Source organism: Camelus dromedarius, chromosome 3 (assembly GCF_036321535.1).
Source record: "Camelus dromedarius isolate mCamDro1 chromosome 3, mCamDro1.pat, whole genome shotgun sequence".
In the NCBI taxonomy this organism is placed as follows: domain Eukaryota; kingdom Metazoa; phylum Chordata; class Mammalia; order Artiodactyla; family Camelidae; genus Camelus; species Camelus dromedarius.
The window spans coordinates 94,920,613-94,946,952 of record NC_087438.1 but is presented as its reverse complement, the minus strand read 5'-3'; the positions used below and the strand labels follow the sequence as shown (position 1 = coordinate 94,946,952).

At 42.4% G+C, this 26,340-nt stretch overlaps 1 protein-coding gene across 2 annotated transcripts in view; it reads left to right on the top strand.

Annotated features, from left to right (window-relative positions):
- TRPC7 (transient receptor potential cation channel subfamily C member 7) overlaps nt 1-26,340 on the top strand; it is a 118,608-nt gene that overhangs the window by 49,521 nt on the left and 42,747 nt on the right. For both annotated transcript variants that reach the window (XM_010981813.3, XM_010981823.3), the window contains 2 exons: nt 17,799-17,963; nt 25,617-25,833. In XM_010981813.3, the coding sequence (XP_010980115.1) occupies nt 17,799-17,963; nt 25,617-25,833 (382 nt within the window). The remainder of the gene's footprint in view (nt 1-17,798; nt 17,964-25,616; nt 25,834-26,340) is intronic.

The window sequence follows — 26,340 nt, the reverse complement described above, 5'->3', positions numbered from 1 at the left end:
TGAGCCAGATAAGTCTTTGCTGTGGGCACTGTCCTGTGCATTATAGGATATTTAGCAACATTTCTGGCCTCTACTCACTAGATGCCAGCAGTATCCTCCCCGTAAGTTGTATCAACCAAAAATGTCTCCAGATATGGTCTGTACTGTCCCTGGGGGAAGATGTGGAGACAAAATCATCCCCTGTTGAGAATCCTGGAATACTTTTCAGGATATAGGCTATAAGCCCTTAACTGTAAGCCACTGAGGGCAGGGATTGTAGTTCTGCAAGGATGCACTGCATCTATCTAGACCAAACCCAATGTTAGAACAAAATTAAACTCCATGTATCTCTCTAGAACAAACTAAATTCTCATACTTAACTGCATAAAGGAACCGCCTGGGAGCTCTGAAAAAAAAAAAAAAAACAAAACAGCCAGCCTCTGTGCCCCACCCAGTTTCTAATCCAATTCTGGGTGGGAGCCCAGGGACTGTGTTTTTGAAAGGCTCTCTAATGAGTCTAAATTTTGTAAAGACTCAGCTCCCGGCAAGTAGGACCTCTCTTCATTCACCTTGGTCTCTGAAGACAGAGAACAGTACTCACACTACATAGATGTGCAGGCTCCGTGATGAGCAAATGAATAGCTAGATGGGTGTAAGGCATGAAGCCATGGGCCTTCATGCACCCTGAACATCTGTAGTTCTCCTGACAGTTAAAAATCCATATAACAGAATTCAAACGACGTTCCAGGCTGGCCTGAGAGAAAAGGGCCATCCATCTCCATTCCCTTCATTGCTGACCTGTATCCCTTTCAAGTTTGTAGCCCTGAAAAAGGGTTCTCATTATGCAGAGAAGCCTTAACACTGGTTCTGGCCTAGGAGTTTTAAGGATGGAAAAGAGCAGCTGGTAGCTCCCAAGGCAGCCCCACACAGCAGGGAGAGGCAATAGGGCCTTTGAACTCCAGCAGGGAGCTCAGGCCACTGAGCGTTCCACAGTGGGTCTCAGGAGTGCTGCTCCACCCACTGGCCGAGTTGCTGGCCGGCCCCACACCCTGCCTGGCTCAGCGTGAAGAGGGAAAAGCAGAGTGCCTGATGCCTCCTCTCCGCCCTTTCTCAGGCTTGCTGAGAATCATCTGACACAACTTTCTCTAAAGAGCAAATACTACTGCACATTTGCAAAAGAGATTTCAGTTCCTCAAAGGTGTCACAACCAGGCAGAAAACTATTGCCTTTTTGGTTATTTTGCTGCCTTTTGTTCAGTTCTTTGAATATATAAATATTTGCATGAAAGGATAATCCTTTGAAGGATTTTTTCTTCTTGGTTCTCATGTTTCCTAAGCTTTGTAGCCTTAGCTTGTGTAGCTATCATTGTATCGATCATGTGCTGCACTTGTTCAGGTATTCAGAGGCTGATTATTATTACATCCTGATTTAGGGGTCAACAAGAAGAGAGGAATCTGAGGAGCATTCAAGGAAGGAACACAAATCCCCACTGCCTCCAAGAAATAGATGCAAATTAGATGCATTTACTAGCCCAAAGTGGAAAGAATAAGAGCCCTTTTCAAACTGTCACTTTTATCCCAGAGTCAAACAGATCTTAGAAATTACAGTACCCTCAAGGACCCCAACTCACTCCAGTAATTAAGCTAAAGACCAACTACATATTTCTGTCTCATTATTTCTATACTAAATGCTCATATATGGATTCAGAGTCTTAATGAGCATTTGCTCCTTTATATATTCCTCCCATTACTTACTATAATGCTTTACTCTTTTATTAACATTCATCTGCCTAAGGTCACTTGGAAATTTCTTGATGGAAGGGGAGTTTTCTAAGTACAATTGTGAATGAAATCTTTGCTTAATAGAGATGCTTTAACTTATCGTAATCAAAGCCATCGTCCTATCTTGCCTGATTTATTGCAGTAGCCTCTAACTGGTCTACCTACCTCTGCCCTCTCCCTCCCCTCCTCCTCACCACAGCAGTGGGCAGAAGCAGCAGCAAAGACGGGGTTTCAGTGAAGCCTGACTTCAGCCTGACTCACTGGGAGCTCTGGAACATAAGCAGCACTGCAGACGTGCTGCCACGTTGCTCTCTCTGTCGTCAGTTACTCTCAATTGCAGTCTCCTCTTTGGTAGTCAATATCATCTGTTCCATTTGTCTACTTATTTACTATTTCCCCCAACACAGTAAACTCTGTGGCAGCAGCTCACCACTGTATTTCTAGCCTAGAACAGACCCAGGCAAGCTAAAGAGTCTCAGAAATACTTACTGAATAAGTGAATGGTTGAATGAATGAATGCACTGTATCTTTTTATTTTTCTCAAATACAACAAAAGCCTATGTTCAAGGTAAGATGCATTCCCAAAAGCTGCTGAGGAAACTCTCAGGGTTCTCTTGAGAATCAAAATGAGATGAGTAGGATAGGAGACCATGAGCTACTAGACATTACTTGTCTCATTCTTGGAACTCCTACAACTACTGGCACCAAGTTCATGGAAACTCAGATCATAACTAATGGCCTTATTTTATTTAAAAACAAAATATCATTGTTTGATTAACAAAATTAGTAACAATTTGGCCAGCAAATTGCATCCTGAAGGAATTACAATCAATTTATCTTTTCATACTTATTATTCCATAATAAATCCATCTGATGCATCATCTTCTGACTGCTTTGCTTATTCACTCCCCCTTCTGATAGGTATTAGCTGTTTTTGAACAGGCAGACCTGTAAGCTTGAAGAAGAAGGGAATAATCATGTGACACCTATTACCAAGAAAATTTATGGACATTGAAAAGATAAGACCTAGTCCCCTGCCATCAGAAACATACATCTTAAAGGGCTACATATTTGTGAATCCAGCCTTTTATATAAAAAAGAAAGATTAATTCAGGGGAAAAAATGATGTGGGAAATCTTTGTGGAGGAAAGGAAGGAAGTTTCTGAGTCAAACCCTGAAAGGTGGGTCAGAGCTCAAAAGAAAAGAACATTCCAAATGGAGGAAACAGTGGGGAAAGCACAAAGATGTGATAAAGTTTGGAGAATTATAGACGGTGAGGGTGAGAACACAAGCAAAGAGAGACTGGGGTGGAGCGGACATAATGGGGTGGGGGATAGGGGACTGGGGTTGAAGGAGATACAACCTGCTGGGGAAGCAGGCCGGCTGTGGTGGACTGGGAAAAAGACATGCTGAAGTATATGGTCTTCATTCCATAACGGAAGGGGAATCCTCGAGTTGTCTCTGCAGTGTGCATTTATCATTTTACTTATTGTACAAATAGCATTTTAACAATAAGAAAAATATTTAAAAGGAAAAGGACAGTCTACAGTCATGTGCCTCTTTGTCAACTGTTTTCATTGGTTTACATTCGTCCCATTCTTTCCCCCATTAGACATACTTACAGCTATAGGGTAAATAATTTTGTGATTTGATTTACCTACATTAGAAAGTATATATTTTTCTATGATTACTATGTTTATGTCAGCATAAGATTGATATACTTTCGTTTGTATCTCCTCTGTTGGCGCATATTCACTTTTTATATGTAGTTATATTTTTCTATTATCTCCATACATATCACTTACTTTCCTTCTTTTCTATTATTTCCTAAAACTGAATTTCTGAGAATGAGGCTCCTGGGTCAAAGAATACAAATATTTGTGGAATACACTGCAAAATTATTTTCCCAAAAGGCTATACTAATTTTCAATGTCAACAGTGTTATACAGCTGAACTGGTTTCACTACTCTGCAAGCATTAGGTATTATTAGGATATTCTCCTCTAATTTAATAGATATAAAATAATATCTTATGCTTATTTTAAAATTCATTCCTCTGGTGCCTAGGAAGATGAGCATTTTCTATCTGAGTTCTCTCTGCCCACAGCCACTCTACTACATTCACCAAAAGATACTGGTGAATATCCTTTAGCATTTCCATACTGGACCCTTGATCTTTTCCATGTTGATGTGTATGACTCTAGTGCAATATAGGACTTTTTACACATTTGTGGCCAAGTCAATAACATGTTGTGACTGAAGGTAGCCTTGCTTCCTTAAGACAGTTCTAGTAGCACGGTTTGATGGTGTACTTGAGAATGGGGACTGGCTAAGACGCTACTGGAGAAGGCCAGTGGGAGGTGATGAGGGCCTAAACAAAGTAAGACAGTGGTTGTGATCACTAAAGGGAGGAATCTGCGTAACCGTCATTTGGAGCTTAAAAAAAAAAAAAAAAAAAAAGGACTTTTCAATCGAGGGCACAAGTTCAGCCTGGAAATTCCTGTGAAAGTCTGGCCTAGCAACCACAGGATAAATTGCTTTACTCCGATCTTAAGTTGCCCTAACAGAGATGACCATCAGGCTGAAATTCAGTAAAAGTAAGACTCATTAGAAAAGATTTATAAAAACAAAGCTCAGACAACCAAATCCATTAGCACTAGTTACAGATCCTTACCTTATAACAGACCACTGTCCAGAGAAAAGTGACAGTGTACTATGAGGGCAGGGGGCATACACATTCCATATACATAATACATAGTGTTCTATTATAATTGCATATTCATAAACAGTGCACGCATATCCTAAAGGTTATTTACATGATTGTTAAAGACTTCTACCTGAAATAACTGACTCCCTTCCAGATAATCAGAGAATCAGTATTTCTACTGAAAAACAGACCTTTCCACATGATGTGGAAAAAAGATTCTGTGTAGATTCGTGCTTAGAATCATGAGCTCTGGAATGAGACAGCCTGGGGTCACCTTGGGCAAATCACTTAACCTTGCTTTTCCTTCATCTCTCAAGTAGGGGTAGTAATACTTGCCTTACAAAGTTCCAGTATATAGTAAGTACTGGATAAATATGGGCCTCTAGCACATTACAAATGTTATCTTTCAGGAATTATTCTGATCTGCAGCAGGTACTAGTTAGGGAACTGGTTACATATTATCTGGTTGGCAGGCAAGGCACAACTCACTCCAGGTTGTTATACAACATTGCTAGAAAAAAAAATTCTCTATTTCTAAACATAATCTGTTCTGTTTGGATTATTATATTATACTATTAGAATGTTACATATAAACAATACATGAATGTATATACAGTTTTAAGTATGTAATTGTGAAGCAACAGGTACAACCAGTATGAATTTGCTTCACGAATCTCAAGAGTAAGAAATCTCACATCTTATCTGCTACTTGGTAGAGATGAAACTCTGGAATGAGAGAGAATACCTGGGTGGTTCACATCTTGGCTGTGTGACTGGAGACAAGTTACTCAGCCTCTCCATGCCTCAGTTTCCTCCCTTTAAAAAAAAAACCTAATAATTTTACCTATGACACAGAAATATTGTGAGGATTAAATTAATATGTGAAAATCACTTAGAAAAATGTCTGGTGCATCATAAATGCTCAATAAATGCTGACCCTTATTTTTTAATTTTTCTAAATCATGTGAAATCTGGCCCAATGTCTCCTACCCAGGCTGCCAGGAAATTCTGCCTGTCAGAATTCAGTCAGTCTAGGGTGTTGTCTTCTGCGTCACACCACAGGCCTGAAGACTCATCTGTGTATCCAAAGAGGGCTCTTGGCCTATGCCCTTCTCCTTGTGGACACATTATACCCCTAACACACACGGATCACTACCATTGTCCAAGTTGTGGCTCCATTTTATTTATTCAACAGTTTGTTTGTTGAGCACTATATCCCAGATACTACAGCAGGTGCTGAGAATAATAAAAACAAAACAGACAAAAACCCCTTCCTCTATGGAGTTTCCAATGAATCAAGATCTCTAGGCCTACTGATGCTGAACTTCCACAAAAGACCCCTTGGCATTGGTCAATCCCCCCAGCAATCTGAAATTAACCCCGTTTTGGGGTCATTCTATCTCCAGAGAAGAGAGTTCAAGTGGAATCTGATGTCTACACCTCAAAGAAAATTCCCAAAGCCAACGAGGTTTCAGGGAGTGTCTCTCCACCACCAGGTGCCCTCTTCCCCCAAGGCCCTCCCCTTCATTGGACCTTGATCCCAAAAAAAAAGGCAGCATATGGTTTTGAAAACCATCCCTAAAGCCTCCAGAAACTGTGAATTTCCTCCTGAGCCAGGACCACCTGGCTCACCAGAGCCCTCCTGGCCACCTCCTCAGGAGGCAGAAGGCAAAACGCCACTCATCCTCCCGTGAAGAGCCTTCGGCTAAGAAAATGAGACAGGCTCACCTCCCAGGCAGGTTACTCAGACACCCAGCAATACAGAAGGGGTCAAGGGAGAAGGCATTCCTTAGCGAGTGGTAGGTGGCACCTGGGTTACAGAGCTGTCACAGAGAAGGAAGACCTAGAACAGACTGGTGGATCTGACAACCAGAAGAAATTTTGAGAGAAACATTGCAGCAGAGTTCAGGAAACAGGCTTCAGACAGTCAGGAGGCCATAGGGAAAATCAACAGCACAGGTGGCAGCCAGCTATGATTACAAAGGATGCTTCTTCCTCTCAGAAAGAAGAGCACAGGAAGAGGACCAAGGCAGATAAGAGATGAGGACCGAGGAGGGACGTCTTGCCCAAGAGCTCAGTGAACTGAGGATGAGATAGAGAGGGTGCAAGAATGATGGTGGATTCTGTAATCTCCCCTCTATCATCTCCCCAAGAGCAGGGAAGGGGCATTATCTGGCTAGTAAGGATGGGTCTCTACTAAGAATCAAGCCTCCTTCAGCCAGACAAGAGGCCAGACCAATGGCACTCACTATGGTTAGAAAAATACCACATTTTTTCCCTATGTCTATCAGACTTCTGATAATCTGGTTTTTGCCTGTTTCACATCCTGCCACTCTCCTCTTTGTTCATTATGATCCAGCCCACTGGCTTCCTCATTCTTCCTGAAACACACCAAGGCCTTCCTTGACCATCCTAACCAAAACAGATCTCCTCTCTGCTTATCACTCAGTCCCTTCCTGTCCTTTTACCCAGGTCCCTGGGCTTCCCTTCTAGATTCTAAGAGCTTAGGGGTAGTGTCTTTGCTACATGTTTTTTACATTACAGTGACTAGATGCTATCCAAATTTGGTCTGGAAAAAATGTAAAAAGTATTCTGCATAGCTCCAGATGGCTTTGTAAATTAAATTAAACCCACAACTAGCCCAGGAACTTTCCCCGTCATAATTACATTATTGATCATTAACATTTAAAGACGTTGTAAAATGAATTCCGGACATTGCAATAAATTATCATTGTCTACTAGGCAGGTTCCATGGATCAGGTGCCCCTGGAGCCTTTTGAGACTATCCGATGATGTAATTTAAGTGATGTCGTTTTGCTCTTTGTTAAGTGGGAGGACAGCGTGGGCAGAGCTGGGGACAAGTGTGTGTGCACATACAACCTACACGATGGGCATCTCGCCCACATGTAGAATAAAAGTATATTACAACTCTCTCTCACTCCCAAGGTACCTGCTTTTCCAAGTCATGTTTAGTTTCCATCTTAGCATGATGCAAGACCCCTTGAGCAGCTCCCATTTCCCATCACTCCCTGATGGTCCACTCACCCTGAGATACCTGCACCTCACCTGACACATTAGGCTCTAAGGCATCACTAATAATAACAACAACAATAACAACAATTTATTAAGTGCTTAAACTGCCCCCCACCACTTCAAGTGTTCTGAATGTGCTCATTCACTGCACCATCAATACTGTCATCCTCATTTTCATCCTCAGATGAAACAGATGCAGCTCAGAGTCAGAGTCAAGATTTAAATCAAGATCTGCCTCTGAAGCCCAAACTCTTAGCAGCTCCTTCTCCTCAGTAGACCCTTCCTGATTCTCTTGGTGGCCTGGTTATAGCCTTCACAGCTCAGCTTAAGAATGCCTCCTCCAGGAAGCCTCTGCTTACTGTCCCTCCACATCCCCTCTTGGGCTGGGTGCCTCTTCTCTGCTAACCTTTGTTATGGCACTGACTGAGCTACACTGAATTTGCCTGTTTGTCTCCCTGACTAGACTTTGAAGGTCATGAGAGCAATACTGAGAGATATTACACGCAACCTTTGTATTCCTGGTATCTGGTTCAGTAGGTATTCTCCGGATGGATGGATAGACATAAATTTATGTATACACAGATATAACTTTAAATACATCACAGTAATTTATAAGACTCAGTTTCCACTTCTAAAGAACATGAACATGCTGAAAGAGATTTTATTTGCCATAGACTGATAAAAAAAAAAAACCCAGCATTCAAAGTCTGACCAAAATCAACTCAACCTATCAAGAAATTTTCTATAGATCTCATAGCTTGGGGGTTGGCCCCCTGAATAACAAAGGAGACTACTGCATCTTCAAATACTAAACAGAGGTGTCAAGGGGACTTTTGCATTGGTTGCTGAATATTCATACCTCTCATTTGACATCTAAGAACAGAGAGCTAGCAGTCGCCTCCATGACCAAAATGTGCCTTCACCAGAAATAAATGCTGCATGCTTCCCAGTGTTGGGGTGTGATGAATTTCCACACTTATCAGAGAAGTGAAAGGAGCCACTGAGGATGTCCAGGCTGGAAGCCTTGGGTAACAGCAGGCATAGATATCACCAAGAGAAAAGAAACCCACATTACTAAGTACCTAGCTAAGGTATGTGTCGGGCTCTTTGTCTACATAACAATGTCCTTAAAAATATCAGAGGGTAGAAATGAGCATTGTGACAGAGGGGAATAGGAGACACCCTTTAAAAGTTCTCTCTGTGCTCTAGAAGTGAAAAATTATGGTGATTTGGGAGGAGTGGGGTGTTCATAATTGACACACTTTATTGTTATGTGGCCCAGAACCACATGAAAAAGAACTTCAACACTGTCTACAAAGGGGTTAACTTTGTTGGTCAGGTCAGTGGTAGGAGGTGGCAGAATAGGAAATAAGGTTAATTTTTAAGGGAAGTCTGAGAGAAAAATTCCTAGAAGTGAGGAGAAATCTGGCCAAGATCTGTGTGTGAGGGACAAGCAGGGGATCTGAGCTCAGCAGACAGTGGCCCTCAGATCCTCCTCGGCCTCCCCACGAGTCAAGATGAGCTGTGTGTAGGGAGCTAAGAGTACTGGTTCAGTTTTAAAATCCCTCTCCATCCAGCTTTCGGGAGGCTAACTCATGTAGTCAAATAAAATGAAATAAGACAAGTACTCCTCCACTTAGGAGCATCAGAAGCAGAATCATGCAGGCCTGAATCCTGAAATAAAGAAACTATGGAACAATGGAAGGCATTACTTCACCCGAGGCATCACTTCCAGAGACCCTGTTGGGTTGCTGCCCTCTAGAAAAGCATGAGAAGAGACAGCCATTTCTGGGGTAAACAGATGGAAATCTGGAAATAGGCATGATGGAGAACCAGTGGTCATCCCTGCCAAGAAAGTAGAAGCCCCACATGCCAAGGAGGCATTCAAGGACCTGAGGAATTCAGTGCCCACCACCACATGGGGGTCCACCAGCCCAGCAACAGAACTGGAGAAGAAAGTCAGCAGCAGAGAACTCAGAGAAAGTCTGAGAGCAAAGCAGAGGGCAGAGGGCTAGACATACTCTGCAGAGGCACGGACCAGCCAGGAGGCTTTATGCAAGCAGAACAAGAGATCAGAGGGTTGATGGGGAGTGGGGGGGGGGGGGGGGGCGCAGCCAGAGCAGAGCTACCGACGCCCAGCAGCCGTCGTGCCCATGCACTGGACTAGCTACAAAGGGGTATTTCAGAAAACATTTCATACGTAGGATACTTCAATCAAGCTTAAGAGGAGGCAATGAATGATTAAAAACAAAACCAAACCCTGCTATATAGCCTGAAAGGGCTCCAAACCATCAAGATTTGGGAATTAATAAGCTTCCCAAAGGCAGAAGCCTTGACTGTCTTGCTCGCTGCTGTGTCCTCCATGCCTGAATGCACTTGGTGCACAGTATCAATCGGCATTTACTATCTATCTGGTGGATGGATGGAAGCATGTCTACCAATGGGGCCAGGTTTGTATTTACCAGCTGCCAGGACCTGGAATATCTAGGTCACAAGCAATTCTTGAACCAACGGTTATACCATTATTTCAGCACTTATTTCTCTTATCATCAAAATACTGGTAATATTGATATTCTTCAAGTGCCAAGAATTTAAAATTTTTAATTTAAAAAAGAGACACAAAATCCTAAGCATGTTTCAAATATAAAACTGTACATACAAATAAAAGCATCAAGTAAAGATGAAATATGGGCAAAATATATGTTATGCATATATCAGCATTATATTCATAGGAGGGAAATTAATTTTAAGCATTATTTTTAAAATAATTACATAAAAGTAAAATGTAAAGTGATTTTAAAAAGTAAAGCATGTCAAGGATATCATTGCTGAGCTATATGCACATTTCTCTGAGAGAGAAACTTGGAAAATTTGGAATCATAAAAGAAAGTTATAGGTAAACTCCAGATAGTTTATTTTTTCATCTACAACTGACCTAATATTTTATTTGATAATTTAAGAAAATCTTCTGGAGAAAAGTATGATTACTCCAGCTTACCACTTACCACTAGCTCTATCAACCTAGGACTACAATTTTTGTATTGGCTGGAGGCTGTGTTTTATATTTCAAGAAAGCATTTTTAGTCTGTCTTTGTCTTCTGTTGTTTAATTAAGTATAAATGTTGATTTCCTATATCAATATCAGTATCTTTGGATGTATGTTCTCCTAGTTGATAAACTCTTTGAATGACAGAATTATTCTTGCAAGAAAAACTTTGCTTTTATTGACAATCAAATTTCTTTCTCTACTTAAAAACCATAAAAAATATGTAGAGGAATACTCTAAGTGAGCATATTCTTGACTGATTAAAAATTTTAATGCATGACATAACTCTTTGGACAGGGCTTAAGATAAAAATGTGTTCTGACTTTTACTGCAGAAATAAAATACTCTACCAATAACAACAACAACAAAGCAGTATTGTGGCATTTGAAAATTGAACCATAAACCAAAAACTGGAACTGCATTTTCTGAACCCTTGAAACGTCCTTTGAGATGGTCATGCTTATAGTCATTTTATAGATGGAGAAACTGAGGCCTGAAAAGTTAAGCTACCCTGTCCCTCATTAGTCAGTGAGTGGTAAAGCCAAAAACGGTACCCAGGCAGGCTGACCCCAGAGGCTGTGCATGTTCTAGCACAGCCACCAGGGAAGGTCTGCAGAGTTATGGATCCAGTTGGGGAACATTATTCAGTCAGACCTCAGGCTCAAAGAATTTTGTGAAACTACAACTCTTCCTAGTAAGATTCAGTGTCAGATGGGATTTAGCAAGAGGCTGGAGCTCCTAAATAGATCTCTCAGCAAAGCGGGTTTTTGGCTGGGGTCTGCACTTCTCAAGGATGTAAATCTGGGCTAAAGTGACCTCCACATTAACCTGGTTCCTGACAAAGTGGTGACCAGGCTGAGTTATTGCTGAATCAGTTATTGCTGCTCTTGCCTGTGTGCAGGAGAGAGAGCCAAAGACTTCATCTTCAGAATGATGACTCACTTCTTTTAGGATGACGAAGTTGTCGAGGAAACTAGTTTCAAGCCCTCCCCCTTGTGTATTCCTGGTTTTTATATCCACTGGGATTTGACTGGCCCACAGGCAGAAGCAGAGATGTGGGAGTTCTAACAGCAACTTGAATCATGAGGTCCCCTGGCCTCTGTGGGCTTGGAGAAATCATTGTTGGCCCCTTATACTTTGGCATGTCTGCCTGATTAAAAATCTACCTTGTGGAAATAAAAGATACTAGTTCAAAGCACAAAACTAGTTTAAGGCCAGACCCTGTTATAATCACCTTTGTGTTTTATAGGCAAGTTACCAAGTTTCTCTGTGTCTCACGCTCCCATATTTAAAACAGGGATATAATAATGTGTATCTCAAGGATCTGATATGAGGGTTAACAAATATAGTGATTGTTAAGCACAGAGCCTGACACAGAATAATCAATAAACATCAGGTATCCCATATAATGATAAAAATAATTACTATTATATATTTTCTGGATTGATCTCAGTTTGCAGTGGTAGTGACATACATAGAAATTACATGATCCTCATCCAGTCCAAAAGACATTCCTCAAACCCTGCTTTAGCCTTGCATTTCAATCTTCTCCACAAGAAGACAAGAGCCTGCTTTAGCTTTCATCACCTTTCCCTGTCTGCCCTCTAGCAAACATGTGAAGACAGTTAAGTGTTCATCAGACTCTGAGTAAGAGGGGATCTGTCATATTTAGAAATCATTTTGGAATGATGACTCACAGGGAAAATCATGTAGCAAATCTCAGAGGTTTGGGAAGAGCACAATTTATCACTAAACATGTTCACTGAGCACCTACTACATGCAAAACATAAGGCTGCCCACTCTTGGTGACACAAAGATAGTTGGTTCCCTCAAAGAGCTTAAAAATAGCAAAAGAGAGCAGATGTACACATACCAGCACAGCTCTTCAGAACTTGACCCACCACCATGATGGCCAAGCCAGGGGGCCACACAACAAGACCCAGAAGAGTCCAGGACATCTCAGGGGGCTGAGGGACTTGGTAGGACTTGAATGTAAAGAGAAAGTTGGGTGCTGAAGGCTGACCAGCAACTGAACCACAGAGGATCAGGATGGACCTTCCTTGAACACAGCAGGGGGCTACAAAGACCATATCTGGGAACAGTATGGAGAGCAGCCTGGCTGGAAGGGAAGGCTCAGGAATGAGAGTAGCTCAACATAATTCAAGAAGGTTTGCTAGAAGCTGCTTCCATTTCTCCTTTGGTTTCAGGCTAAGACATAGCCCTAAGTGGGGTGGAGAGAGTCACTGCCCAGGTATGGAGAGTGGCCTCTCTGTGACACTGTGAAAGAGCAGAGGCAGTCACTTGGAGTCAGCTAGAAGCTCACTCTAAGCCCATGGTGGGACTCTGGCACCACACACCACTGCCAGACTGGAAAGCAGGTGGCCTCATCAGCACCCTCTCAGCTCAGTGCTGTGGCAGGACTCCTGATGAGCACTGGGCAATCACACAGTCAGCATTCTCCTCCAGGAGGGCCAACAGAGCTGAGTGCTCTGTGTGGATAAGGACAGCAACTTCTCTGTATTTCCAGTGCTGGGTACAGTGTCTGGTGAGAGGTGGCACTGAAGAAAAGTTTGTTGAATGAATGAATGGATGAATGAACAGACCAACAAACTAAACTAGTCATTGACTGACATTTCCATTTCTCTTCTTTCCTCCTCAACCTCCATGGCTTGAGAGCTTTGCCAAGACAAAATGGGAGGGAAGAACATTAGCACCACCGAACCCAATTCTACAAGATGCTCCAAATAGGAAATGGCACCACAGAATTATTCTAGTTCAGATTGACTGTCCATATTAAGAAAACCCACTTGATAACTGGTACAGCAGCTGGCTCTCTTGGTCTACGTAGACAGTTTCCAGGGCAGGGAAAAAAAGAAATCCAATAAGGAAAGGCCAGTGATGAGCTAAGCGGGAAATCTTGACCACAGTCACATTAGACATCAGCCTTTGGTAGTTTATCTGTATAAAATAAAGTCACTTTCTCTATAAGCATTGGATTTCATAAATTTTTTTCAGCTACATTAGTCTTCAGCTTATCAAATCATGCACAGCCACATCTCTTTATTCTGTAAATGAGGCCTAGTGTCAGAGAGAAAAATCTGTGCCTATAGGATATGGAAATCACATAGCCTCAAAGCCTGAGATCAGATGTAGCCCTCTTCCCCTCCCTCAAAAGAGGGCTAAATCCCTGATTTAACCACTTTTAAGGTGGAGGAGGGGAAGGGCATTAGGAGGGAGGAGGAGTATTTGTGCAGGTTCAGTGAGCTGCATGGCGCCTCCTTGAAGGAGGGCTCCAGAGTGGAGGGGAGCATCAGCAATGGATGAACAGATGTGATGGGGACCCTGACTGCCCTTGCACAGGCCAGCTCACTTTCAGCTAACTGTCTGGATAAACCAAGTGGCATTTTCATTGGAGGATGAGGAGGGAGGAGCTGGATAGAGAGGGAATGGCCTCAACAACCTGTTAGGCTACATGAACCTTTCCAAAGGCACCAACACTTCAAGAAACTCCGCTGAAGCAACGTGGAGGTCAGAATAAAGATAGGAGTGTGGAGCAGAACTGCAGGGGGTGGGATGGAGGGCAGAGAAATAAAAGGCAAAGGGAGAGGAAAAAAAGGGAAAGGAAAGGAGAGTCATGGCCTTATTTTTATTTATCAAATACTAATACAGTGCTTATTATTCACCAGGTACTGTCCTAAGCACTTTATAAATACTAACTCACTTAATTCTCATTATGAGGCACATATTACAGGAAAAGGAAGCTAAGCATGGAAAGAGTCAATGATCCAAGAGCACACAGCCAGCATGTGGCAGGACCATGACTTGAACCCAAACAGCCTTGCACCAGTCCACACACCTAAACACCCTCCATCAGGAAAATCTTAGCCCTGTTATAATGTGAATATATGGCCCAAAGGTGTTAACATCCCATAAAACAGTTAAGGAATGTTGACAGCTCTTCTATTTATTCTTAAAATATTAGATATTTCCATGTGAATGAATATAAAGCAGGGAAAAGAGTGAAGGGAATAATTTTCCTTCAGGCTATAAAAGAAAATTAGTAGCCCATGGATCAGTTAAAAGCAAAGTAAGAGCCAAGATTTGGCCAACATGCCCAAGAGTTTCCATATGCCAGTATTACAGTCTCTCTAAGTCACCGGGCACTGGGAGGACAAGGAAGTTTAGGTGAGATAGTAACAGAAAACTAGCTTTGGGTACAAATGCTGTTATACTGAACACGAAGGCTGCTCAACATGCCACCAGTATAACTGGCATGTCAGACCAGGTCTTCCCTTGAAGAGCTTTCATAAAAGTTCTTCCATGCTCTGTGACAGGAATGGTTTAGGGGCAGGAATGGCCTGGGAAAACCTCCTGGTGTGATCCATCTTTTGATCATTCTATCCTTTTGTGAGCTAGATGCCAAAGAAAGCAGGCCCACAACCATGTCAGTTTTCTGAGTTCCCACTCTATTCTGTCTAGCTGTGGGCTTTTCTTCCTCTGTTCCTCTCTGACCCTGCTCTTGAAAATCTCCCCCGCACCTGTCCCCCAGGAGTTATTGCTGCCTCTGTTCCCTGACTGAGTGTCCTACTGGTTAGGGTGTTCTTTGTGTCTTGATGGCGTGCCTCATGTTACTCTCCTCTTCCTAGGGTCAGGAATGATGTTTCTCTGTGCTTCAAAAGCACAGTGGGAAAAAAATCTTTGATACACATTGAACTGTGTGTCATGACGTTGTCTTCGAAGTCCTGCTACAAATACAAAAAAGTGCCCACATAAAGATAAATAAAAATTTGGGCTTCAGCTATCAGCTGCTGTCAGCTTTCTGGAAGCATTATATTCTAAAGTCTGTCTACAAATAAATAGCATATTTGGAGCTAGGTGACTTTATTACAGAGGAAGAAATGCCAGTGTGGAAATTAATAAAGGTCTAATGAGAGAACACAGTCTCAAGAGAGACGCCCTTGTTTTAGCTGGGCCACTGCCCTCCTCTGAGGCACATAAGGGCAAGCAGGAATGGTTCCCACTGTGTTCTCTCTCAGAATTTCTTACCTGCTCTGCTGCCCAGTGTGTTGTGCTGATTTGCCTGCAGGAGGCAGCAGAAGCAGCATGGATGGGCTTTCCCCCAAAGACAGAGGCCAATGATGGGGCAGGATGGGAGTCCTTCCAGAGCAGGGTGTGCCAAGTGGTCTTCGGCTACTTCACGGGTCTACATTTCACCTTCTAATCAGACTGTGAATTTCTCCAGAGCAGGGCCATTTCAGCATCCAAAGAAGGCTAATCATTGAAAAACAAAACTGACTGCCCTCCATGCCTGCAGGTCAACTCACCTTGTTGTGACGAGGCACTGAGAATTAGTAAAACACCTACATGACACTGCTGTTTGCTCTGCTTTGTTGTGAGCCAGAAAGGGTACAGGAAAGCGTATCACCTAATGGCCTGGAGGTTCCTACCTGGGTTGAGGAGAATCTGTTGCTCTTGTTCTTGAAGGAAAAAAACCATAATGGTTGTCATGAATCCAATAACACTACTCCCCCAAAAGCCTCATTTGCAGCTGATGTTTGAGTAATAGCATCACCAGGGGCCACTGCAGGGCCAAAAAAGCTTTGATGGCATTCTTGAAAATCACTTGGCTGCTACTGTGAGTTCTCAGAAACTGGAAACAAGACAATGTTGCCATCTGTGTTGGGAATTTTTTTTAATAGCTCTATTTATATTGTTCATATAATGAAAAGGGAATGTTTTGCATTTCCCAGAAATTGTTGTATATGTCCTCTTAAGACCCAGTGAGGCAAATGTGATGAAAACTGGGACATTATGCTCCAGGGTAATCAGCTGAAAAGTCAGTCCCTCTAAAGAATGCCAGTCTATCTGCTCTAATCCATGGGTCCCAGCTCCTATGGCACATGGCTACCCTGAGTAGGGCCAAAGAACAGGGTTGCCAAAAGCAGATAGTGGCTTCCTTCCCTCAAGGGAGGAAATAAGCTAATAAGTATAATTTTCTCAAGTGTACATTTTATTCCCATAAATTTTACTTAAATATTGCCTATTACCAGTTTCCACTGGCCAGGACTCAGAATCAACTAAACAAGCAGCACCTATTAAATGCAGAAAAGGATGTTTGGTTGCAGCAACTCAAGTCAACTTGCTGGATCAAGCAGAAAAAGGAAGATGCTGTGTATGAATCTATGGACCACGTGGGCAGAGTGGAGCTGGGCCTTAGAGAGAGTCAGACACTATTTGAGCCTCTTTCTATACAAACTTCCTTCTTTCTCTCTTCTTAACTGGCATGCTTTGCTACTTACTCCACAGAATGGAAGATAGCTGCCCAGGTATCTCAAGGTACATGTTAACTCCTCAGTAAATAGACTGCCTCTCTCCATCACAGTCTCAGTCAGCTGAGAAAACCTAATGGACCCAGTTTAAATTTGGATTCCACCCCTACTCCAACATATACCAAGAGGGGTGAGGTCAACAATACAAAATGTCCACAAAAGGCCCATCTTGTAACTGGGCATTAGGGCAAGGCAGTTCCAAGAGAGGGAGGTGGTAGAGCAAGGAGCCACTACATGGGGGATGCAATGTCTCAGTGCTTCAGCACGCCAAAAACATGGGCCCAAGCCAAATACTACAGAAATCCAGTGGGGAAATACTAAGGAATGTTAATATGTGCTCTGGAGACACTGCAAGCACTTTCTCTTAGACAACACACGAAAAGAGAGAGGAACCTCTCTACAACATCTCATTTAATCCTACAGGACAATGTGACAGGCTGTTTTGCAGATACAATACTGAGGTTCAGAGGTTAAGTAGCTGGCCCAAGGCCACCTGGCTAGTAAATAGAGCAAAATTCAAACCCATGTCAGACTCCAAAACCCCATTCATGCTCCATCCATTCCTATACGTTGACTCCCATATTAACTCTGCCCAGAGATGAGTCTCCTTGGCTTGGAGACAAGCATTTACTCAGAAGCTGGCTGTCCTTTTCCATGCCCAAGACTTCTCCAGGCCCTCAGTTTGCCAAGCCCTAACTCAGCCAGTCCTATAAGGACTCTGGCCACAGCACAAAGACCCCTAGCACCTCCAAGCCAGAAGGGCCCAGCAGGTATGTGACTTAGCTGCTCCCGCTCGAACACCCAGGCCACCCCTGGGGGGGAACATATACGCCCCAAGCTACTCATAGGTCATATACTGTTCAAGTGCTACCAATGCCATTTTCCTGTTTGCGTTTCGTTTTTGTTTTTGTTTTGTTTTTACAGTTCGTTGCTCATCCTAACTGTCAACAGCAATTGCTTACCATGTGGTATGAAAATCTCTCAGGCTTACGTCAACAGTCTATCGCTGTGAAATTCCTGGCTGTCTTTGGAGTCTCCCTAGGCCTCCCTTTTCTCGCCATAGCCTATTGGATTGCTCCGTGCAGCAAGGTACAGACTGCTTAAGGTGCATGTCTTTGCGGTTATTTCTTTCTACTTAGCATGACCTAAAGTCCACTTTGTCCAAATAAGCAGCTGATCATTTCTCACATTTAAAGAAAACAGCCCTGAGATACCCAGCAAAACTAGAAAACCACATAAGAGGGAAAATGCTAAGATGTGCTTTTTTTTAAATCATCTTTTCTTTTTTTCAAGACAATGGAGAGATAAAATGGGAAATTTTATACACACGAGGCATAATCTGAGCAATAACCGAACAGAGGGGAAATAAAAGCATTTCTCCTTTTCCAATTATGCAATGCCCTAAACAGGTCCTCCAAACTCATGGTAATAATAATCATGATAACGACAATATGAAGAGCCAGCATTTACTGAGAACTTTCTTTTCACTAAGCCCTTGTCATGGAGTATCTCACTTCACTTTTCAGTTACACTATGAAGGCAGTAATTTATGAAGCAGGTTCAGCAAAGAGAAATAGCTAGTAGCTGAGAGTCAAAGGCTTCTCATACTGAGGTACTGCAGACCCCTCTCAGCATCCTCTGGTTTCCTGGCTTCGTTGTCTGGCTTGTGGCCCACATGGGCAGCTAATGAGGTCACTAGAAGGAAAAATGAGAAAGGAAAGAGAAGGAGAGCTTGAAAGGCGCAAAGCTGGGTTCTTTTCCCCCGAGGAAGGGGGAGTGTCTGGTGCCCATACATAACGGAAGGAGTGGAACTTGCAGGTGCCAAGCTGTCCCACCATCCCCATAGCTCAGCCATCTCATCCAAAGCCACGAAAGCACAGTCCCTCCAGCTTTAGGCAAAAGTTAGCACCTATAAAACCAAACCATGCAGAAATTTTGAAACATGTTTCATGGGTTAAGTGGTAATCAAAGGTTCCAAAGCTGCATTTACTTTGTGATATATTAAAAAGGGAACTAAGCTTAAGTAATAAACATTTAGTAGAAGAGATACTACTACAGGGAGATTGGTTCCACAGGGAATGTGATCAGCTAATGCAGTTAATAGAAGTGTCATCAGTGAGTGGATCCTCTTGTCAACTCCACCAAGAGAAAACTCACGCCTGGACGATGGGCCCAAGACTCCAGGGCTGATGAGGCCACCTAGCCAGGCAGGCACTGAACTGACTGCCTTAGAGTAGAAGGGGTGTCAGAGAGAGACTAGGACTCACACTCCTTCTTCTGTAGAATAGTATTAAAAATAAAAGTCCTCACACTGAATATTTGTGGTGTTCAACCTTCTATCTACTAAGTATTTTATTTCGATGGCAGTCTACCACGACATGGATTTCTAAATCACCATTCCCCAAATGACACACATGTAGATGAAGGCAATTTTTTCTCTCCATAATATCATGAGCTGAAAAAGGCACAGTGAATGAAAAAAGTCTAAGCAAACGTAAAGCTGGAGTAAAGCAGGTGATTGGTTTTAGGCACACGTTTTCATACTAGAATTATCTAGTCTGTACTGCAAGTTAGATCACTGCCTTCACCTGGAGCCTAGATGGATAATGAGGCTTGCCATCCGCACCCTCCGAGCCCCGGACTAACTCTAGCATGTTAGTCATTCAAGTAACAGCCAAACACTGCCAACCCTCACTTTTGTTATAAAACTAAATGTGACAGCTCTCAGGGAACTCAGACTAGCCAATACCAGCAAATTGGTTTGCCTCTGCCTGCATGGAGAAGTGTTCAGAAAGAGAGAATATGCCAGCTGCTGACTAATTTTTTAGATTTTCAGTAGATCTGAGAAGAATCTTGGCCAGTATCATGCAGATGTGATGCAAAAAAAAAAAAAAAAAGTATGTGTGTAGGGGAGGGCAGAAGTCCACAGAAGCTCAGGAGAATGATGCCACCATGAAGATAGGAGTCAGACTTACTGTAGTCTTTTGGAATATTCTAGAAGAAATAACTGCAGAAAAGTTTGGCTGTGGCTTCCTCTCCTCTGTTCAAATACTTGTCTGACTCACATTTTGTGTTCCTGGAACTTTCAGAAAGACAAAAAAGCAGAGCACTCAAGATAAACATGAGCTTGTCATTAGGCCACTTGTGGATTTCTTTGCACTTTCTGGGCTCCAAGTCTGAGCTCAATGCAGTGGAGGCTGTGTCCACAGCTCAGTGACAAGTATTATTCTATGGCATGAGGTAATTTTTGGTAGCAACCCTCATTCTGAGGAAAGATTCCCTCATTACAGAGCTTGTCAAACTTGCTCTGAGGCAGTCAAAGGACAGATAAAACAGTCACGATATTTTTAGTCTTTTCTTTCACCACTTAGAAAGAAATCTTTTCAAGTTTGGCAGAGATATTACATTACTAGGGATCACAGAGAAGTTACATCTTCCTTGTGAAGAACTGGCCCTCTCTAAAGGCTCCCGATCCCTGGAATACAACGTCCAAGAGGAGTGGCATAGTGGGGAACTCTCTTAATGTGCTAGTATCTCTCCACCCAAGGGGTCCCTGCCTTTGCATCTGTCCAGTAATTCTATGAAAAAGCCAGTGTCATTCCAGCAATTTCATGTTCTAATAGCCTTATCACTCCTCCCTCAAAGAAATCAGACCTTGATATCCTTTCATAAATGTATTCATAAAATGTCACTGCTAAACTTCATCAACCAGCTAATGTCCATGAATGTCTAGCAAATGTTGAAATTTCTGTTTCCAACTTAATGGTGCATTTACTTCCTAATAGTTGCTGTCCTAATTTAGGGGCTATTAGGGACACCAAAATTACTTGATTAGCCTGCCAGAATGACCTCATCTCTTCTTTCCTATTGAATTCCCAAGGATGTCAATTCTACTTTTACATGTTTCTGATGATCCCTAAAAAGACAGTTAAATAAGGAGATGATACGTGAAGAGTGTCAAGACAAATTCAGCTTACTAATATGGTGGCTGAAGAGGGTAACCAAGTCACAGATGTGTACATACGGTGATAACTGAAGGTCTGGAGCATAGGACGGGTTTTCCAGAGTCAATAAAGAGAACAGTGCTTTTGTTGTTGTTGTTGTTTTAATCACTTCTCATTGTAACCCCCAACGTGGGTGAGGTCAGGCAGCCCACTGAGAGGCCAGTGAGTTCTTATCCACATGGATGTTGTCAGGTTAAATCGTTTCCTACAGAGCTCTTTCCCCTCTAAACAAGGGCTCCAATGCCAAAGGGCTTTTATGACTTATTAGGCTGTTTTCCATCCTTTGCTAATCCATCCTGATTCATAATTTGAGTTGTTTGTTAAAATCCAAGAGCTGAAAAAACAAGTCATCCTCAAGGGCTGAAATGGTATTGCTACAGCAGGTAGAATGGAGCAGAAGTTGGCATCATGAAAGTGTTGAGGAACCGAGCAAGTTCTAATTATAAAGGTGCAAGAGAGGAAGCTGACTACCCCCATTACCTGTTAACCTTTGCTGTTCAACTGCCCTTATAAATTAGTCCCAGGACTCAGGCTGGGAGAGCTGTAAACAACTTTAGACTCCCACCTGATGTCTCTGTAGTGTGCAATTTATCAGTCCTTACTGCCACATAACTCTTGCTTGCAAAAAATACCAGGAAGTGTTAGTTGTTGCCCCCAACCCCCTCAGCCTCATCCCAAGCAAGTGAGGGTGGCATGAGTGACTGCAGCTTTTGGAGGTCCCTGCTTTGCCTTGTCAAAGCTGAAACACTTTGAAACAAAGGTTTTCAAACCATGAGGTCCAGGGCCAATAGAGTGAGAATGGTGCCTCCAAAGGCCTCTGTGTCCTCCTCATTTGTCTCTGCCAGAGAGCTACGCTAAATTAAAGAAAACCATGATACAATTTTTAAAGCATTGTGATGGAGGGGAAATCTGCACCAGCAAATAGAGCATTCTTTGCTCTTTTGTTACAAAGCTTCTGCCCTCAAAACCAAAAGGAGAGCCCATCACCTGTCAGCCTGCTGGGATAGAACTTAAGATCAGAAGGCTGATCACTTTCATACTTAGGCGAGTCTGAGCCCTGCAAAATTCTCTCCCCATATCTCCACTTCCTACCATAGTGCTTTGCCTATTTCTAGTCCCCCTAGGAAATCAACAAATTTGAAAGAACCAACTCTTACAGCTTATTCTGTCTCCATCATCTCCAGTGCCCAGCATCCATTTGTACATAGATAGCACCCCAAAAGGGCTCATAACATAAATACATAAGAACTTTGTATAGATCTCCTTTTGTGAACTCTTGCATGTAAGCTTTTCAAGAGTCAGTTCATTTTTTTAATTGAAATATAACTGATTTACACTTGACTTATTTTAAGTTAACCCTTAGGACAATTGCCTGAGGCTCTCCAGTGCCACAAACTGAGTGCTTCCTGTGTGTGAGGTACTATTGTTTTGCACATATTAAATAATTCATTCCTTATGTCAACCCTATGCAATAAGAACTATTATCCCCATTTTACAGATGAAGAAATTGAGACACAAAGGGATTAAGTAAACTGCCAAAAACTACAAAGCTGTGATTTAAACCTAGGGTCTCTGACTCCAGAGACCTAACCTTAGCCACTGCACACGTGCACATGCGCACACCAGCCATCCCCCTGTTACAACAGCAGCATTACAACCTTCAGTGCTGAATGGAGACCTCTTAGCTGCTGACTACTTGACCTTGAAATGAATTTGATTCACATCTTTAGCGTTAGCAGAGATTCTCTAGAAGGGAAGAGTCAAAAATCACCATATGATTAACTCTACTCCTTCCTTTTCTTTCTTTGGAAGCCCTACCTTTAAAATTTACTCAGCCCCTCCTCAGCCCTCAGCACAAAGGGTGGAATCATACTGTAACGTGAGAACACCCTGACCAGAGACAACTAGTGAACACTCCCTCCACACTAAAGAAAGAAGATTCCGGAGTCCTTGGCTAAACAGTTTGAAAAAGAATTTTGGAGGGAGCATTGAGGAATCTGCCATTAATTAAACCAGGATCTGTCAAAAATTTGAGAACCACTACAGCCTTGAAGATAACACATGTTTCTTTCTGAAATTCCTGATCCAAAGTTTGCCTCCATTCAGCTTCGTACAGCTTGTACTGAGCCCCTGCTGTGGCCACTGGAAGCTGGCGGCAAGTGAGGGTGCCACTTGATGAGGAAGACTCTGGTGTTTCAGACTGGAGAGAGAGACGCTGGAAACACTCTCTGTGTGCTCTACTGCAGTCACGGCCTACCTTGCAGGCATGTGGCCACCAGGCCCCAGTTAGGTGCTGACACTTGTGGTTAGGGAGGGCTAAGAGCCCAGTGGCCTGGAACACAGGCGTGCCAACAAGCAAAAGCAGGTGCTCACTCTGATGGCTCGAGAATGCAGTTCACTTGGAGCTAATTCAGGAGCATTACTCAGTTATTCTCACGTTCATATAATTCCCAGAGTAAAAGAATAGTTAGTAGCCAGCAAGTTTGGGGTGAGCCAGAAACAGAGTGCTGTACGCCTGATTTCAGCTCCTAAGAGCCAAGTAATGCAGAGCTGCTTTAGCCCACATTTCAGACTTACCAGTTTTGCTCTTCCGGCAGAACAGGCCAAAGCCTACGTGTCCCGAAGCTCTACCATCTCTTTTCATACCTAACGCGGTTACCTGATTCAGCTTTAATGATTCCCCCGCTGCTGCTATACACTGGTTGACTTTTCTCCTTTCTTTTAGCTCACCTGGTGGCCTTGCAAAAGGAGGAAGTTTTCCCTAAGCATAGTTTGCTTCAAAAATTGAGACAAATAGGGAGTATCACCGAAAAAAAGAAAAAGGAAATCACTGAAATGATTTGATCTCATCTGACCTTTATCAAAGTTTTACCAGTTAAAAGATGCATTCAAGCCCAGGAAAAAAAAGAAAAAGAAAAAACAGGAAAGAAGCATCAATTTCTAACCTTGCTCTTACTCCCTATGGCCTAGATCAAGTGGGACTGAGCCCAGGGCAACCTTCCAAATTACTACGGGGCCTTATTAGGGTTTTTTCTTACAGTCTGCAATAAATACAGTAACTTTTACAGACATATCTTCTTCCAGAAGATAACAACTCGAAGGAGGAAACAAACAACATTCAACTTCTCAAAGCAGGTCTTCTGGGGAATCCCAGGGCCAGCATGTGTGTGTGTGCACACAGACTCCTGAAATCCGGTGCCTCACCTAGATGAGAAGGTGGAGAGGTGTCCCCATATTCTTATCCAGGCTGTCACCAAAGAATGCTATGTAAAGTCCACTGATAAAGGATTGGGAAAACATGGCCATCAATCCTTTGAGAGCTATGTCTACCTCTGTGTTCCCCATCTTTTTGAGACATTCTGGGACCTTGCTGGGACACACAAGATCTGGTATCCTTTGCCCTCTTCTCAACCTTCCCTTTCCCCACAATATTACAATGTTATAATAACAACTAGCACAATTAAAGTGGATGATTCCCATACCAGTTAAGCATATTAAAAGAACATTATCAAGCCATCTGATTTATAAATGTTATGCTAACCACAGTCATAATTAGGGAAATTTTACCTGAAGAAACCCCAATAAATGATCTTCTACTGAACCAATATTCTGTATGCTGGGCAACATTTCACTGTAGGACTCTTGAATGAAGCAGAACATGGACATCAATTAACTAGTCACTGGCTATAACTGAACATGTGCCCTAGAGTAGGTGCTAAGCTCCAGAAAAGGTTTCCCTCTTTGCTCTTGTCATATAAGTATACCTGAGTGAGGGGTAAGATCTGGTGCTAAGGTGAGAGTGACAGCAGAGACCCTAAGAGACCCAAGAGAATTCATTTACAGGGGTCAGCAAAGACTCACTGTGCAGCCCACAATTTAGTTCTCAAAGATCTTAGTGGCCTTTAGATGGCATGCCAGGGATAAAGAAGATGTGACCAACACATGCTGCCTATCAGGGCATCTTTTGGATCATTGGCTCATGTGGAACAACTGAACAAGTTAATCATGTACTAGGCCACAATGAAAATCTCAACAAGTTTGAGAATAGTATCATAGAGGCTATGATCAGAACACACACTACAAAAAAATTAGGATTTTTAAAAGGAGAGGGAGAAAATTCCTGTATGTCTGAAAACCAAATAACCTCTGAGTTAAAAACAAAATCAAAAGGGAAATTATAAAATATTTATAACTGAGTATCAATGAAAATGCTACATGTCAAAATGGGAACACAGCTAAAGCAGTACCTAGTGGGAAATGTATAGCTTTAAACAAATTTACCAAGATATAAGAAACGCTGAAAATAAATCATCTAAGCACAAAATTCAAGAAAATAGACAAAAGAGCAACAGATCATATCCAAGATGCATTTTTTTAAAATTCTGAACTCTACTGAAACTAATTTTGTTTTCTAGATTGGCAGAGCACAAAATTCATATCCACGTGGTTGGGGGTAGCTGTGCAGTCAGACTGTAACACAGATGCTTTATCAGTGTGTTTTACACTTTTCTCTTATGACTCCCATTAAGTCTTCTAAACAGGAAAAATTAAAGTCAGTAGAAAAGGTCAAGTGGCCTCTCACATAAAAGCGCCAGAGAAAACGTCTGGGTTCAGTTAGCAGTTTCTGTCCAAGATGGAGGATTCTCTGGTTCAACTTTTGGCAAAACCATTTTACAGAGAGCCCTGCACCCACTTGGAGCTGCCAGATTAACATGTCTTGTACGTATTTTGTTTCCAGCTAGGACGAACCCTGAGGAGCCCTTTCATGAAATTTGTAGCCCATGCAGTTTCTTTTACAATCTTCTTGGGATTATTAGTTGTGAACGCATCAGACCGCTTTGAAGGCGTTAAAACCCTGCCCAACGAAACCTTCACAGACTACCCGAAACAGATCTTCAGAGTGAAAACGACAAAGTTCTCCTGGACAGAAATGCTCATCATGAAGTGGGTCTTGGGTAAGCAAGTCGCTCTGTCTTCTACTCCCTCCTCCTCTACTTCTAATAAGGCATTATTAAACTCTGACTTCAGAAGCTCTTTCTCTCCTCTTGAATGTACTCTAGGCAGACAACATCGGGAGGGGATGACCAGCAAGGAAGTCAGAGTCAACTTCTGTATGTGCTGGTGTATAAGATGCACAGACCTGCAATATAAATCCCACTTCTGAAGGGAGATGTCTGGGGGAAATTCATTATGTATTCTTCCTTATACATGTATTGAAGTGTCTGTGTGTGGGAAAACATGATTTTGCTCATTTAAATATAGTCTACTAAAAGCCTTAGGAAATCAAGTTCTGCTTCTTAAAAAAAAAGTATAGAACTGTATAGCTTAAAAGATTTTTCATTATCACTGAATACTGTTATATAGTAGAACAGTGATAAAAAATATAAATCTAAAAAGTTAGGAAGATAACATCTTCTCATTATTTTGTGTTAATGAACATAACAAAGCCATGAAATTCCTGT